This window comes from Scleropages formosus, chromosome 8 (assembly GCF_900964775.1).
Source record: "Scleropages formosus chromosome 8, fSclFor1.1, whole genome shotgun sequence".
NCBI lineage: Eukaryota > Metazoa > Chordata > Actinopteri > Osteoglossiformes > Osteoglossidae > Scleropages > Scleropages formosus.
Genome location: NC_041813.1, coordinates 25,463,513 through 25,481,784, shown reverse-complemented (window position 1 = coordinate 25,481,784; position 18,272 = coordinate 25,463,513). Strand labels below are relative to the sequence as shown.

Sequence of the window (18,272 nt, the reverse complement as noted above, 5' to 3'; positions counted from 1 at the left end):
TCGATTGTGCTCAGGTGTCCGTTACGCCTCTACGCCGCCCTCAGAATGGACACATTTTTTGACAGAAGACATCCGGTTTTCGAAACTTTGACGTTTTAAGGAAGTGCTTTATCTGTGGTTTGCCATGTGTTTTGCTGTGAAATTCAGTACGACACGTGTTATTAATACACTTTGTGGACTTATCCTTTCGTCGGTATAACGTGAGGGACCTGAAGACGCAGGCATGCATTTTGTATGAAGTTTGCCAAAGGCAGGTCCTTGATATTTCAAAGCTTTTACACAATGTACATAATTGAGTACCTGAACAGTACAACGTTCTTTTTTTTTAAACCTCACTACACAGAACGGCTGTTTAATAATTTGCTTATATTTTGCATCGAAAGGCCTCCAACTTTGTTTTTTATGCAAAGTAATCCAGACTGTACTTTACATTTATATTTATTCATTCAGCTGACGTTTTTCTCCAAAGCAACTTAGAGTATTAAGCGCTTTACAATTATATACTCAATTATACAGTACCAGTTTAGAGTAACTATACGACTAACCAGTAACCAGTACGCTACCAGCTGCCCCTTCTCTGTTAGTATTAAGTTTAGTGAATATACTGCCATACAGAGTATAGATTTTGAAGTCTTCCATCAGTTTCAGTTTTGTAATGATTTGCTGTAATTATGTTTTATAATTTGCTTTCCAGACCAGTTTTTCTGCATTTCCTGTGGTCCTGGGTTTTGAGGTATTTCAGCTATGCGGGAACTTTATTTACTAGAGAAGTCGGGCCGTTCGACGGTAGAGCGGCGCATAGGCTGCCTGGCCTTAAAGGTATGTGTGTGGAACACGCCCATCGGCTGCCTCGGGGATAAACCCGTACACACCCGGCACGCACACCCGACGAGAGCTCGCACGGCTCGCTGCGCGGGGAGCCACGACTCGGGGAGGCACACTGTTCGAGATGAGTGGGCAGGGCAGCGATAAGGAGCAGGGAAGCAGAGCGCCGCAGGCGCCTGGGTGCTTTACCTGAGAAAGGGGCCTTTGTCGGCAACGAAATGACGCTCTCGTATTTGTTAGTATAATAGCTGAGAACGGAACCCATTAGCATGTCGGGGTCCTGCGTATGTTTTCTGTCTCTTCACAGCGTGGTGTGTCACCGCATGCAAAATACCGTGGTAACTGACACAGTGTTGCAACACAGTGGTGTATTTATCCCCCGGCCTGGGTTGGAGTCCGTTGTCTCTTCTTGGTCTTCCCATCCAAAACTGGGCAGCCCATTATAGGTGTTTATAAAGCAGTCATGAAACATGGATTATCACCTCATGCTGTGTTGCACTTTTTGGCCAACTGTTGACCGTTTCTGGTCATTACCAGGCGTACGCTTCTTTTTGGAGTTTTATCGTCCATAGACCTCATTTACCTGGTGGTACGTGGTGCCACCTGTGCGCGCGTGAACTCCCGAATCTGCCGTTTGATGCTCTTCGCTCTTTATTACAGCCTCACTCACTTCCTATTGCCGAATAGATCTGACCGCGCATGTCGAAAATGTGAATAAAACGCGTAACGTTGAGCGGAAGTGGCGGTCGTCGTCAACTTTACGTGTTCGGACACCTCGTGTGGAGTATATCGTGGAGCCTTAACGGCAATCAGTAATGGAAGAACCCGTATTTGTGATAAAAGCTGTAAACAGCTCAAGTGAGACCTGAACACGACCCTGAGGACTTGGACGCTATTGTTTTAGCCTCTCCGATACTGTGCAGACACACCTTCTGGCTGTTCAAGCCACTGCTGTTCATGTATTGTTTAAAGAATAACTGTGGTGCAGGGCAGTGCTCTCTTTGCCTAGCGGTGCATGATGGCTGTTTTATTCATTGCACTTAATTCATTTCATATTATTTTGTGCATTCAAGTCCTCCACGATGAATGCTGGTGCACTTGGTGCATTTTTTTTCCTTTTAATGCATTACATAGTTGAACATGAAGGTGATTTTGTGTTTTTCTCTTTTTTAAATTAAAACAGTCATGATATAGATTTTTTTTTTTTTTAAAAATTATATAGTACTTGTTATAGAACAGCCTTAAAGAATGCTTGAAGATACTGAGATAGCTCCTGAACAATGTATAGTATCTGGGGTCTCAGCTGACAGAAGTGTAACTTTGTTATAAGCAAAATATCAGGTTGTAATTGATTCTGTATAATGAACAATTATTGCAATCTGTACTGTGTTCCCTCAGCTTTCATGGGCTTTGGGAATTTCACCATCTCAGAATATTATGAATGACTGTATTTTAACTAAAGGATTTTGTTTGTTTGTTTGTCTTTTTTTTTTTAGAAAAGGAGCTATGTCAAATCACTTTTCCAAAGCAGTGAAAATCTGACAGGTTAAACCATTTTTGGGATGGCTGCTCATTGAACTTGCATGTTATACTTCTATACTTGTAGAATTTTCCCATTATTTAATGCATTTTTTTAAATTAAAAACATTTGCATTAATGCATTTTTGTAATATTTATATGTTTTGCTCATAACGGTGCTGATTTTGTGAACTTTCCTCGATAGAGTTGACCACTGGAACAATGAACGGGAGCGTGTGGTGATGATCACGGACAACACTCTGGTCATCTGCAAATACGACTTCATGATGTTCAACTGCGAGCAGATACTCAAAGTCCCGCTCAACTTTGTGGACCGCGTGTCGCACGGGGCCTTCGTCTTTCCTCCGCGGTCACTCCTCTCGTGAGTACCTTCTTTACCCCATGTCCTCCTGCTTGGCTGTGGAACAATTTATAGCTCAGCTGGTTTAAAAAAAACAAAAAAGAAAGAAAAACCCACAGCCCCCTCAACCAGTCTTGGGCAAGTGGTTCATAGTAGTGAGTGCATAATAATAATAATAACAATAATAATAAGAATAATACGTATTTTTCACTGAACGTGTAAATAGTTTATCTATGCTCTTTACAATAAAGAAGAATGTGGTACAGCTATAACCCATATATGAACATGACCATTAAAATACATCAATAAAAAAGCAGGAAAAAAAAAATAAAATAGCAGAGAATAGTGGTAACAAAACAGACTCCATCTGTCACAGCATCTTTATGGTTCAGAGCCTATCCTGGAAGGACTGGACATGAGGAAGGCTGTACTTTGAAGAGGATGCCAGTCTCCATGGGAAAAACACTCATTTACTCAGACATGCACTCAATTTAGAGTCACTTACTGTCACTCTGCTTAAAATACTTCTTTGGACTGTGGGAAGAAACCAGAGCATCTTAAAGAAACACACAAACATTCATCTGAACCCAAGAGCAGTGGGGAACCATCCCATCCAATGATATCCAAATAAAACTGCCATATTAAAAATAGAAAATAGCAAAAGAAATTATGGCAGAGAAAGGCGATAGAAAAAAGAGAGCCTACAAATGGGTTATTTAAAAGTGACGTTGAACACCCGTGCAGCATTTATTCATTCATTTATTCATCTATTGCAGAATTGAGGTGCAACAGAGGCTGAACCTTGAAAGTCTTGAGGAAATTCTTCACAATTTACATCACATTTATTTATCTAGCTGATGCATCTTTCCAAAGCAACCTGTAATGTTAATCTACTTACAACTATTTATTTTAGTTGGGTGGTTTTACTGCAGCAGTACAGGGTGTGTACCTTGCTCAGTGGTACTACAACGAGAGGTAGGATTGAAGCTGGTAACCACTGGCCTGAAAAACAACAGCTCTAACCACTAGACTACCAGCAGCCCCCTCGCAACACTATTAAACAAAGTAAAATTTATACCAAAATTTCCAGAAAAAAAGGGAAAAGACTTGCTTAGTGCTTTGTCATCAATTAAATGAAAAACGGGGGAAAAAAAAGAAAAAAAAAAAACTAGGTTAAATGTAAAAACTCAATGAACTGCTCCTCCCTTCAGTTTGACTCAAGAAACATGGCAACAATGTGAGTGAACTATATTAGAGTAAAAGAGTTTTCCCTGGAAAATATATATGAGCTGTGCATCATTGAAAATGATTATTTAGAGGAATTAATGCAAGTCCTTTATTTATAAGCCCCCCGAAGCTCAAAGCTGCTTCATGGGACATCAAACCAAGTAAAACTAATTTGAGACATAAAAAGCAATGCAGTGTGAAGTTCTGAGAAAGAAAGCCTCCCACTACACTCAATTATGAATAAATTACTATTAAAAAACCAGCGCTGAGTCCCAGGCACAGCTGGTTTCACCTAGGATTCCCGCTCTCCTCTCTCTCGATCCCGGGGTACAATTCCTGGGGGGCGATTCCCTCTCAGCACAAAATATTGACTTTCACCTTCAGACTGTGTGTGTGTGTGTGTTTTCTTTGTCTTCACCTCTCATTTGTGTTTGTACAGCTCCGGCTGTGTAACTTTATGCAACCGCTGCCATGAGGTTCAGGAGTGTGGCGTTTTTCAGCCTGACCACCAGGTGTCAGTGTTTCGCTACACAACAAGGTTCACTTCTCAGGGGTCATCTAGGGTGTCAGCTTATATTGCTTTCTGTTATTTAAACAAAATACTGACGTTTCTGTTTTATAATATAATACAGCTGAAATTGTTCTTTATGTTGAATTTGTTAAAATCATAACAATGGATTTTTGTTCAGGGATTATACTTGTATATCACATATATTTTGTTCAAAGAGGAGCAGTTGTAGTGTTGGCTCCGTGGCACAGTTTTTAAAGCACTGTGTTCAATTAAATGAGCTCTCTTTCACTCCCAGTACATCTAAATTGAGCAGTTGCTTGAGTGGTACAGCTGTTTGCCTTGTCTTTCAGAAGTCTGAGGTTTGAAGCCTTCATGTGATTGTTTTTCAAATACACGAGTTGGGATTTTAGTGCCAGAGTATCAAACTACTGCTGCCATGTGAGAAAACGGTAGTTAACAGAAAACACTTTTGAACTCAGTACCAACTTGTTGTGACAGCTATGCTTCAACCACTGGACTAGCAGGCAGAAGTTACCTGTTCCTCTAGTCACGAAAACTGTTTCTCTAGTAATACTAAATTGGTGTTATAGAGGAAGGGTGAATAGATATTTGACAATGACTGCCATCAAACTCAATAATGCAGATTGTAATGTCCTGTGTTACATTTGAGAGGGAAAATAGTTTTGTAAATAGTGGAATTGTGGGTAAAATGGAATTAAGTGTTCAACCGCTGTTGGATCTCACAGGGAATATAAGTGTGTTGCCCAGGGTGGTGGTGGTTGTTTTCATGTCCATTTTTCTTGCTGTGTGCTGGTGTTCCAATAATTGTCTGTAGTGAAAGCTGTTTGTCCATTATAAATACAGTGTGTCATCGTATGAATGATTAAGAAACTAACCAGCATTAACCTTACTACAGTTACAACCATCAGTAAGCCAGCAGCACACCTGTGGTTTTTACACCAGAAGTAGTGCCTGCCTCTTAATTCATAGGTTTTGCTTGTGTTTTTACATCATTTGAGGCTCATTGTATTTTCTTTCATAAGTTTCCAGTCAGCTGCTTAGGTGTATTAGTAAAGTGGTCCAATGGTGTAGGTGTTGGTGTAGGTGTTAGTCTTGGTGTCAGGATGTTGGGGGTTTGAGGCTTTAATGCAATTCTTTTGGCATTGCTAACATAAAATCAGTCACCCCTTCAAATACAAGAGTTGAACTTTCAGAGCTTTGCTACTAAGATCCTCTCTGGTGGAGTGGTTGAAACAGCAGTGTTGTGTTAAAGAGGTCAGTAGTTCAAGCCTCTATGGTGTGAGGTTGTTTCTTTTTGGCTTCCTTGAAGCTAAGGTCTGTCAAAGGTACATGAGATGTTTGAAGGGGGGGGGTACTTCAGTGCTGGACATATGACCGAGTGGTTAGGAAAGTGTCCTTTAGCTCTGTGAGTCTGCATATTGAATCCTGTGTGAGTGATTGCTGTCCTTTTCAAGATTCCTGCAAAAGAGCCATATTTCAAGTGCTAAAAAAAAACCCTCTAGCTACAGCTGGTCCTGTGGTACATGTGTTAAAGCAGTGCACTTTAGTGCTGCAGATGCAGGGTTCAAAGCCCAGGCTAGCTGTGGAGGAGCAGAACCTTTAAGGTAAGTATAACAAGTAAGTGTTGCTGGCTTAGTGATTCCCCAGTCTCTGGTGCATGGCTGCCCTATAGAAGGACTGAAATAAGATGAATAGGAAGATACTAAAAATGAAAAGTCAGAGTGTGAGTAAGACTTTAATATAGTTTTCAGTCTTGGCTTGAAAAGAGTAACAGCCCCTCAGGGGCACTTTTTTTCCTTGACACATTCATTCTAAAGCATCCTCACACCTCCATCACTCACACCAACGGATCCTTGCGCACTGGTACCATGGGCAGTGGTAGGCTCAGGTATATGGTCCATACTTACCTTCATCCCAGGAATTGAACCAGGGACCTTCTGGTTAGGAGTCAAGCTCCTTACCTATTACACCACACCACTGCCCAGGAAAACTCTCTTCTAATATCTCCCTTGTCCCTACACAGCTTGATGCTTCAAGCAAAAATTACAGTTAAAGATTAAAGAACCACCTTGCCAAGGCTTGAACCAGCAACCTCCCAACCTAAGCCATGTGTGCATTTGCACAACGCCACAGAGCTTCTCAAAATGAAGTTGTGTAACTTTGCACCTATTCCAAAAGGCAAGAGTCACATGACTCAAAAAAGGACTTCTTCCTTAGGTCACTGAAAGCATAGTAAGTAGGACCTGAACCAACAACCCTGAAAGAACAAGTATAGGCACTATAACATGTTGCTACAGAGGTTAGAGCTTAGGGCAGCACTCACACCCAGATAAATGCCAGATTATCCTAAATTGGTGTTACACAGGAAGGGTGAGCAGATATTTGACAGCCAAACAAACTGACTGCCATCAAACTCAATAATGGATACTGTAATGGTCCACGTTACCAAGGAGTGTTACGTTTGAGTGGGAAAATAGTTGAATTGTGGGTAAAATGGAATGAGGTGTTCAACCGCTGTAGGGTCTCACACATGGAATATAAGGGGGTGAGTGTGTTGGCTCATAAAAGAGGAGGAAAGTCTGAGGGATAATAAGTGGTTGGACTGGTTTTGAGGACTCAGATCCTTGAGGAAAAGGTGTCCTTGGACCAAGAGTGACTTGCTCAGTGATTGCTGAACAGTCAAGCAGCATCCCCTTTCAACAACTAAGTAGTTTTATTTAATTAAGTTTGTTTAATTTTATCATTTGTTTAAATAGTTTACTTAGTAGTTATTAGTGCTAATTCCAATTGTGTTTTATTTTCTAAATGTTTTTAACTTATTTGTAATCCTAATGTATGTTGTTATTTTTTTCACCCCCACATTACATCATCGTAGCCTTCCACCCCTCCTGGGGCATAGCCGCCAACAAGGGCTTTCCTTGAAGCTTCCTTGTTGCCGTTTCTGTAGTTGGCAAGGTTTTTACGGTACGGAGTAGCAAGTCCCACGCCCAACCCGCAGCCCTCCTCCTTTCTCAGCCGGGCTTGGGATCATCCACGGCGGAGTTATCCCCCTCCCGTGAGCTTGCGGAAAAAGACATTTCGTTGCCAGCAACCACCGCTGCACGCTGCATTGTTGCACATTTGTTAAACCTTTGATTGAAGAGCATCGTTTCCTTGCATTCGCACCTCATACCTTTTGCTGTGTTCCGGCATTCCAGTAAACATTGGTAATAAACGCTGCCCGCTCCTCCTTCTTCAGCCCACCTGAACCCAGAGTGCAGTGCTGGGCACTATGATATTAAAACATATAAATGATGAAGAAACTAAGTAGCATAAATATTACTATAAGACTGTCAATAATCAAGGAGCACACTGGTTGAGTTTGCACCACAAGGAAAGCCACCCTCTTTTGACTCATGGGAGATTTCCTTCGTTTTCTCACATTATTTGCGCCACATTGTATTTCCTTGTACAAGTTTCCAGGAACCTGTTCACACGTGCAAATATGAAATGTAAGCAAGTATAACTTATAAAACACGCTTGGAAAAAAATTACCCAGAGGTCTCTGGGGCATTCACAGATTCAGGGATTGACAAAAAAATTTCCAATTTGCAGCTGACACTGAATGCTGCTGTTTACTGAAAAAGTTACAGGGCCACTTTACAAAAACTTGCCACAAGATGCTCTTAATTTGACAGCAGAGTTTTTCTGCCACCTTGTGGTAACTCGTGAAAACTGCACTTAATATAAGTCTTCTGAGAAGCGGTGGAAGGAAAGTCAAAGGGCACTATTTCTAGATGAGTGGGTGTGACCAGCAGTGTGGTCTTGTGGTTAAGGCTCCTGCCTGTTGTGTGAGAGGTTTTACCCTCAAGTTTGAAGGTATGTGCAGCTGGGCATTTGTGTGGTGTGTCTGACAAGGAGTGTTGCAGAAACCCCACAAATCTGCACGATGTTTCAAGTTGGGTGTTTATTGCACTGGTTTCAGCACCGCTTTGAGTTGCGTTACAAAGCTGTGCTTTCAGCGCTGTGTTGTATCACTCGGTGCCTTAATAGTGCAACTACTGAACAAAGAGCAGCAGGTGGTTGTATGATGCATTTGTTTGTTTGTTCAAGATAGGAGACCTGTTTCACTTCCAATACATATGAACTGAGATACTACAGTTAGGACTTCTTGGGTGGTTCAGAGGTTTAGTTGTTAGCCTTCTTTTCAAGAAGTCTGCTGTTCAAGCCCCAGGTCCAGTTGTTTTGGAATTTCTAACAGAAAATTAGTCACTTCTTCAAATACAAAAGCTGAGCTTTCAGGACTAGGTAGCCAAGAGCCTCTGTGGGTGAGTAGTTTGAGTAGCAGCATTGCACTAATGAAGTCAGTGGTTTGAGCCTATATGGTGTGGAATTGTTTCCTTTTGGCTTCCTTGAAACTGAGGTCTGTCAAAGGTACTTGAGATGTTTGAAGAGGTTTGTGTTTCAGTTTCAGAGATATGGCCACCTGGTTAGTGAGGTGCGCTGCGGCTCTATGAGCCTGCGTATTGAATCCCATGTGAGTGATGGCAATCCTTTTCAAGAGCCCTGCCAAAGATCCATATTTCACGACACAAGAGCTAAAAAAAAAGGCATTCAAGGTACAACTGGCTCTGTGGTACACAAGTTAAAACAGTGTGTACTGGTGATGGAAATGAACAGTTCAAGTCCCAGGCCAGAGGTGAAAGACTGGAACCTTTAAGGTAAGCATAACAAGTAAATTCTAACAATACATACCAGATGGAGTGTAAACAGGTTGTGCTGGGCAAATCATCCCAAGTCTGTGGTGTATGTAGCTTCTGTAGAAGGTAGTAGAAATATAGATGAAGTAAAGAAACTAATTGTTGATGGGGGGGGAATGGGATAAAACTTTTCACAAGAGAAAGTAACCAGCCCACCAGGGGTACTTTCTCTCTCCCTCCCCCCCAACACATTCATTCCAAAACACCCTCACACCTCCATCAGTCATACCAATGGATCCTTGCACACTGGTACCATGGGCAGTGGCAGGCTCAGGTATATGGTCCATACTTACCTCCTTCTGGGGAATTGAACCAGGAACCTTCTAGTTAAGAATCAAGCTCCTTACCTGTTGTTCCACACCACTGCCTAGGACCATTACCTTCTAACATCTCTCTTGTCCCTACACAGCTTGATGTGTAAAACAAAAAGTGACACTGCCAAGACTTGAACCAGCAATCTTGCAAATTTAGACACCTGCATATTCACACAACTCCACAGATGTTTTCAGAATCTGCTTTCTTTAACTTTGCACTTATTTCTAAAGGCAAGAGACACATTACTCAAAAAAGTACTTTTTCCTTCGGTCATTGAATGCACAGGAAGCCAGGACTGACCCAGCAACCCCGAAAGAACAGACAAGTGCACTTTGACACCCTGCTCCAGAGGTTATACCTTAAGCTTGTACTCACACCTAAGGGTAAGTGCCACTTACTTAAAAAATACCAGTGCCTTCAGTTGCTAAAAGAAGAAAGCAGTACAGACTTAGCAATGAAGACGCAAACCAGTAACACCAGATGTACAGGTATATGCACTTTCATACCCTGCTACAAGGTTTTACAGCTTGATTTTGCATCCACACCTAAGGCTGGAGTCTGAAGTACTTGTGCCACTTTGTGGACACAACCTAAGCCCTACCCGTCTTTAGGAATACAGAACTTTACATTTGGGTTGAAGCTGCTGAAAAAGCAGGAGCCTATTAAAGCATCTATTCCCCCATTTGAGCACCAGAGGTTGCGTGTCATAGATCAGTACAACGGACATATCAGCCTCACTCAAACCGCTAAACTGCAGAGGTCTACATGACAAATTTTTATTCCTAAGGAGAAGGATGCTATTGGGGTAGGACAATTTAGACCTATTAGCCTTCTCAACATGGAAGAGAAAATTTTCTTTAGTATCATGGCAAGGAGGTTGTAAGCATACTTTGATTAATACACCTGTGCAGAAGGCAGGGCTTCCAAGATGATCGGGGTGCTTGGAGCAGACCACTATGATTTGGCATCAGATTTAGACTGCCAAGAAGGAGAAAAAAGATCTCGGTGTGGTGTTCTTGAACGTAGCTAATGCCTATGTGTCAGTTCTGCAGTTTGCGGTAGGAGGTGTTGAAGATTTTTAAGGTCCCTGAAAGCATTACAAGGCTGGTGAAAGCCTACTTTGCAGATAATCAGTTTTGTTTTAGTACAGTAAGCTATACAACAACTTGGCATCAGTTCAAGGTTGGAATCATGGCTGGATGTACCATTTTGCCACTGGGTTTGGAATTTAAGTTATTATAAGAGCTTCCAAATGGCTTGTTGGCGGTGAGAGGCTACGGGATGAGATGTGCCTACCCCCTGTTAGAGCATTTATGGATGATATGACGACAGTTACGGCAATGGCACCTTGTACTCGTCGTTTGTTGCCTAAGCTCAACGATAACTTGAAGTGGGTATGCTGAAGGTTAAGCGGATTAAATCGAGGAGTCTCTCGATCGTTAGTGGGAGGGTGGTGCGGGAGAAGTTTTGTATTAATGACAAGGTAATTCCATCCATTCTAGAAAAGCCAGTAAAGAGCCCGGATAGGTGGTGTAATGCTGTGTTAAGTGATGAGGAGCAGGTTGTAGCACTAAGGGAGGTAGTTGTGGAAGGTATCAAGAGCATTGATGCACCTCTCCTCTTTGGGAAATTGAAGTTGTGGTGTCTGCAATTTAGGCTGTTGCCATGCATTAAGTGGCGACTTGGGGTGTATGAGTTTTCTGTCCAGGAGGGTGAGAAGCCCGAGTGGGCTATTAGTAAGGCAGTAAAAAGGTGGCTGGGGGTATCACATTGTCTAAGGAGTGTAACATTGTATAGTAAGGGGATGCTGGAGCTGCTGGTAACAAATTTGGTTGAGGAGTATGTGTGCGTAAAAGCGGGTTTGGAGCCAATTCTAGCAGAGTCAAAAGATGGGTTTGTGAAAAAAGTGGTGCCGTCGGTAAGGACGGGTAGAAGGGGGAACCCCAGAGATGAAGTCCAGCATTCAAAGGGGATGCTGCAGCTGTTGGATGTGGTTGGACATGTGCAGAGAAGGAAAGCAGGGTTTGGCTCTGGCTGTGTGCGGTAGTTGTGTAGTGCTGCCCCAGAAGCAGACAAACAGCGGCTGGTTGTTGAGCAGGAAGAGGCGGCGAGGCATGCAAAGGTGGTTGCTTTAGTTAAGCAGGGTCAGTGTATGAACTGGGAAGGTGTGGAGAAGACAAAGGTACGCTGGCAAGATGCGTAGCCTGTGGAGACGACTCGCATTAAGTTAATTGTTGGAGCAACTTATGACGTGCTGCCAACGTCTCAGAATGTTAAGCAGTGGGCAGGTGGTGATGGTTGTTGTAAGCTGTGTAACGGTGTGGCGACGCTGAGGCACATTTTGTCAGGGTGTAAGGTAAGCTTGGCACAGGGACACTATACTTGGCACCACAATCATGTTCTTGGATGTTCAGTGGTATTTTTGAGAGAAGTGGCAAGTGGTGAATTCTTTACCTATTTGCAGTGGAGATCAAACAAGTGGTTTTGTGCGGGCAGGAGAGGGTAACACTATGCAGGAGCGGACGTGTCTTGGTAGGTGGGGTAATGGCACGGGACTGGAAGCTGCTGGCTGATGTGGTCAAATGGCTCCAGGTACTGCAGATCACTGCGGTTAGTTCATTGCATCCACACATGGTGTATCCGGAGTGTGAGCGGGCCATGTACTTTGTAGAGTTAAGTGCCGTTCGAGGACGCTACTGGGGAGGCATGAGTAGAAATTGAAGTATGTGGATCTGGTGGCACAGGCAAGAGACTGTGGGTGAGGGGCTCTTGTGAGACCAGTAGAGGTAGGTGTTGGGGTGTTTGTGGCTAACTCATCTAAATCATTGTTGGGGGAATTTGATATTAGAGGCTGCTCATTAAGGGTGGCAGGATAGGAGCTGTCTGAGACTACTGAGAAGGTGAGTCAGTGGCTATGGATGAGAAGAGAGCAGGGTAGTTAGGGTTCTAAGTAAGAAGATGGTGTGTAATGGTGGTAAAATTGGTGGCAGGTGGTTAATGGGAGGCAGCTGATGGTAATTAAGGTGTGGCCTTGTTAGTTTGGGGAGTGGTGTACTCATAGTTTTAGTGGCAGGTATGGAGGCATCCATGATGGTTTAAAGTTGTGAAGGTAGTGTGTTTGCACGTATGTCTAGAACAGTGGTGTAACTGGGGTAGCTGAGTGTGTGGATTTGTAGTGTTCGTTGAAAGTGAAGGGTATCTAACGTGTGTGGAGGGGGGTGGGTCTGGGACACCAGACTGCGCTATTGAGATTTCCGGAGGTGTCGTAGGCCTAATTCAACACCGACGAAGGGAGGTGCCCACTTGACAACCTGAATGAAATACTCATGTTGGTTGGTTGGTTTGTTACGTGTACTCAAATTAGCAGATGCTTTTCTCCAAAGTGATGCATATCTCATAATTTGTGCATTACATTAGGAGAAAGAGACATAGCTGCAGATGTGATTAAGTACAGTCCCCCCCCCCCCACTATGTGCACTGATGTTCATCATAAGTAGCTGTGTAAAACTAATATTGATGATTCATACTCGGTTTCCTAGTACTTTTTGGAGATGCATATAAACATGTTATGTTGCAGGAGTAGTTGTGCAAAGGACTGATCTGAGCATGATCGTGAACGTTTACACCTTACGGACATGAACTTAACAGATGATGGGCAAAGGGTGTGTGGAAGAGGTGACTTTTAGGACCCTTTTTGAACCTGAACAACAGTTCAGCAGTTCTGAGTGAGAGGGGGAGGTTGCTCCCCCACAACGGTCTTTACCTTTCGTGCGGGGGGCCACCAAGCGGGCAGGTGTGGAAGAGCGTAGCAGTCTGGTAGGGGTGTAGTGAATAATCGGGTCTTGTAGACAGCTGGGAGCAATTTTATTGCTGCATTTGTAGGCTGTAACTAGGGTCTTAAATTTGATCCAGGCAGCTACGGGAAGCCAGTGCAGAGAAACGAGGAGAGGAGATGCATGCGAATGCTTTGGCAAGTCAAACGCAACTGGGGCAGCAGCGTTCTGTATCAGCTGTAGAAGTTTGGCAGTAGCAGGAAAGCCAGATGAGGGAGTTGTAGTAGTCCAGATGGGATGTCATGGCCTGGACAAGTAGTTGCGCGGAGTTGGTTGTGAGATAAGGACGGATCCTGCAGATGTTATGCAGCATATACAACACCTGGCAAAAATTATGGAATCGCCACACTTTTTGAGGATGTTCACATTTTTTTAAATAATGTTCTAGCAAATAAACAAATCACAGAGAGAACACACAATTTTTGTTTAATAGCTGAATATTCTGGGTTCATTAAAATACCTCAAACAAATTAAATTAAGTTGTTTTAATTAATGTCAATTTTTTTTTTTTAAATCAAGTAGAAGAAAAGATTATGAAATCACTTGGTATTTGCATTTTTAAAACAAACACAAGTCAAAAAATGCAAATTAGTCTGCAGTTAAAAGAGAGAGCTTACAGAGCTTAATGAGCTGTTGGACTTGACTAACTGAAAGGAAACATGGCCCCAACAAGAGAGTTGTCAATAGAAATGATGGAAAGGATAATAAAACTTCTTCAAGAAGGAAATCCAACACGGAGTGTGGCAAAAGAAGTTGGTTGTTCCCAGTCAGCTGTGTCTAAAATTTGGTGCAAGTATAAACAAAATAGGAAGGTAATAAAAGGAAAACAGGGGTAGACCAAGGAAGACATCAAAGCGTCAGGATAGAAAACTCAGAGCAGTATGCCTTGAAAATAGAAAATGCGCAACAAAACAAATGGAAAAACCAATGGGCGGAAACTGGAGTCAATGTTTGTGACAGAACTATAAGAAATCGGCGGGAAGAAATGGGATTCACATATGGAAAAGCCAAATGAAAACCAGCACTAACACCTAAACAGAAGAAAACAAGGTTACAGTGGGCTAAAGAGAAGCAATCATGGAGTGTGGATGACTGGATGAAAGTGATATTCAGTGATGAATCATGAATCTGCATTGGCCAAGGTGATGATGCTGGAACTTTTGTCTGGTGCTGTTCTAATGAAACATATAAAGATGACTGCCTCAAGAGAAACAATCAAATTTCCCCAGTCATTTATGATATGGGATTGCATGTCAGGTGAGATGGCAATCATGACCTCAGCAGGTCAATGCCCAGGTGTCCATTGAAATTTTGGACACTTTTCTCATTGCATCAATAGAAAATAGGTTTGGTGATGAAGTAATTTTTCAGGATGATCATCATCTTGCCACAGAGCAAAGAGTGTTAAAGCTTTTCTTCAGGAAAGGCATATAAACTCAATGGCATGGCCAGCAAACTGTCCAGATCTCAATCCGATTGAAAATTTATGGTGGAAATTGAAAAAACTGGTCCATGACAATGCTCCATCCTGCAAATCTGCTCTGTTAATGGCTATTCGAGAAAGTTGGAACCAGCTTGATGAAGAATACTGTTTTTCCTTAGTGAAGTCAATGCCTGAAAGAATCCAGGCCATCATAAAAGCCCAAGGAGGAACGACAAAGTATTGACTATTTTTTTTTGTTGATGATTCCATAATTTTTTCCTCTACTTGATTTGGAGAAAAAAATTGCCATTAATTAAATTTAATTTGTTTGAGGTATGTTCAACAAAGCCAGAATGTCCAGCTATTAAACAAAAAATGTTGTGTTGTATCTGTGACTTGTTTATTTGCTATGAAGTAAAAAAGTTGGGTAAACATGCTTAAAGTGGTGATTCCATAATTTTTGCCAGGGGTTGTATCTGCAGGTCTGGGTTGTGGCTTCCATGTGCTGAGAGGAAGATAGACTTGAGTCAGTCTTCGCTCCCGGATTCTTAGCTGAGTAGGCAGGCAAAAATGAGTGAGTTGCTCAATCTGATCGAGAGATCGTGACAGGAAGACAGGCCAGCTAGGAGGTGTAAGATCTCTTTTGGAGAGGTTGAGTTGTAGGTAGTGGCCAGGCATCCATGCAGAGATGTCCAACAGGCAGGCACCAATGTGCATGGAAATGTCTGATCCCCCAAGTGGAAAGGAGAGGAAGAGCTGGATATCATCAGCATAGCAGTGGTATTTGAATTCATGGAAGGCAGTGACAGGGCTGAGGGAGGAGATCGAGAAGAGCAGAGGGCCCAGTACCGAACCCTGTGGGAGATCGGTTGAGAGGGGCAGAGGAGAACGGGAGCCCTGTCAGACCACTTGATAGGATCTGTCAAATGGGCAGGACTCAACCTATCTTAGTGCCATTCCTTTGATCCCAAGCTGATTATGAGAGGAGAGTAAAATCTGGTGACTGACAGTGTCAAATGCTGCAGACAGGTCAAGGAGAATGAGGACCAAGGAGAGGGAGGCCACTCTAGCCAACTGGAGAGCATCAGATGCTGCCAGGAGTACCATCTCCATGGAGTGACCAACTTTGAATCCAGATTGATACCCATTGAGGAGATGGGTTCCGGGTGAGGAATTCTGAGAGTTGATCACAGGCCGCTCTTCCTTTAGCTTTAGACAGAAAGGAGAGGAGGGAGACTGGCCTATAGTTTTGAACCGAGTTAGACTCCGGAGAGGTTTCTTTACCAGAGGTGAAATGAGAGCAGGTTTTGATGGTAGATGGGAAGCAACCGGAGGAGAGAAAGGAGGTGATGATCATAGCGATGAAGGTGGAGAGTTGCAAAAAGATGGTGTGTAGGAGTGACGATGGGATGGGATCAACTCTAACAAGCAGGTGATGGGTCTGTGTGATAGCAGGAGATCGGAGACTTCAGATTGTGAGAGTGGCTTGAATTCGGAGAGCATGTCTTTGCATGGAAGTCCAGCGCTAACAGGGCAGGTTGATGCTGAGAACTTGTCTGTGATTACATTGGCTTTGTCTCTGAAAAACAAAGCAAAATTATCAGCAGTGAGAGGAGGAGGGGATGGTGGAGTACACAGTAGGGATGAGAAGGATGGTTAGAGAAGGTAGTTAAGCTTGATCTTGAGTCATGGAGATATTTGTTGGCAATGCTGGATGTTATTCTCTGTGACTTCATGTTATTGTTGGTTGGACTGGGTCTTTGTGTACAGCTGTTGTAATATATGTATGGGGTATAATATCTTTTCCAATGTATCTTGAATGCATTTACCACAACCCTGCTCAGGCTAGAGTGGTTACTGGGGATGGATGGATGTACACTTAATTTATTGATAGTTGATAGCCAATTAACAAGTTATTTGTAAGTACTTAAATATCTGTGAAGGTAATATGGTAATAATTCTTCCCAAATTAAGTTTTGTAAACATTGCTTCATCTTGACATGAGAACAGAACTGCATCCTCACGCACGTACACGTTACTCACCAAAACGGAGTGCGTCGAAAACCTGCAGCTGGTGACTGTTTGTCCACCAGTGTTTCCTTCCCAGGGCTCCTAGTGCTGCATAATAACAGTCCCTGTGGCTGTGAAAACAGAAGTGATTTTAAAAGAAAAAAGCCTGTTCTCAACTGTCTAGACAAGGTGATTATTGAGCTCTGAGCACATTACCGAAATCTGTTTTTCTTTGCTCTAAAAGGGCTCGTCATGGAAATTTCAAGAGGCACTAAAAGAATGCTCTCTGTCAGTGATTCTGAGAGCAATGTTTAAGTTGAGTCAAAAGCTCACGCAACAGGCCCAGGTCTCGCTTTAATTTTGGAGGCAACGGAAAGCTCTCAATAAACATGTCTTTGCCCTCTTCGTAGCTGTCAGCATTGGGGAAATATTAGTTTTTGAAATACCTTTTGTAAACCTGCATTTGCAAGTCAAGCTTGGGGATTGCAGGATTACAATTATAGACTTGCTCTCCTGTAGGTGGAACCCTTATTTCTTTTTGGATTATTGGATCAATGGTGTTAACAATGTCCATCCATGCATCCCATTAATTTTTGAGAGAGGGGGAAAAAAAGCATACTTCGTAAAGTCTGATTCTTTTGTCCAAGGTCTAGTGCAGTAACATACTTAAACAATTTACAGAGCAGGGGTTTTTTTGCTCCTACACAGGAGCAGGGGTTTGACCCAAAGAACCTTCAGATTGCTAGAGGACACCCCTACCCACTCTATTGCCTGCACCCCACAATATAATAAATTAAATTCTTTGTGTTCGTTTGAGAAGCTAACTCGAGTCCATGGCTAATACTCTTATAAATACTGTAAGAGCAGGTGGGTGGTAGCGGACTATATCATTTCCTCATCGAACTTCCATTCCACCAGCGCAATATGCATGACCTAACCACGGTCAAGCAGGGTGCCACATGGAGAAATTGAACACCTGGATGCTCACCAGGATTTTGAGCGGGAGGGAATTTAAATTACGCAAATCGCACCCTGTTCATCACGTATCCCGCAATGAATTGAAAGCCTCACGAGTCAAAGGTTAAGCATACAGTATTTTTGACACATCAGTCACAGGTTAATTTTCAAATTCAGCAGAAGTTGCGCAGTCACACCAAAGGCATGCAGTTACACTGTTGCTCTGTTTTGAGAAGTGGGGTAGAATAGTCAAGGTGCTGCTTCAGAGCTGAATTACACATCCAGTGTCTCATGTTAATGGAGGTTTGAATGAATGTGAAGCAATGGATGGCCATAAAAGGAAAGTTGTCAAAATGTGCAGCACGTCGCTGTTTTAACTGTTTTAAAAAAATAAATTAAAAAAATCCATGCGCCTTTCTCAATACTCCATGTTGTGAGGTGCAGAGATACATGGCACTCATGCGCTGTGGAGCGCAAGGTCATTACCTCTTGAATGAAGCGCTGCAGGGCTGAGCAAGGCGGGGAGTGTAAG

The 18,272-nt window shown here is 42.8% G+C and overlaps 1 protein-coding gene across 3 annotated transcripts in view; it reads left to right on the top strand.

The window, feature by feature from the left end:
* The window catches only part of tprg1 (tumor protein p63 regulated 1), a 43,216-nt gene that overhangs the window by 17,885 nt on the left and 7,059 nt on the right, over window positions 1-18,272 (top strand). For all 3 annotated transcript variants that reach the window (XR_003797870.1, XM_029254164.1, XM_018757292.2), the window contains one exon: window positions 2,549-2,725. Coding sequence is in view for 2 of the 3 variants with exons in the window: in XM_029254164.1 (XP_029109997.1) it covers window positions 2,549-2,725 (177 nt within the window). In the remaining variant the exon portion in view is untranslated. The remainder of the gene's footprint in view (window positions 1-2,548; window positions 2,726-18,272) is intronic.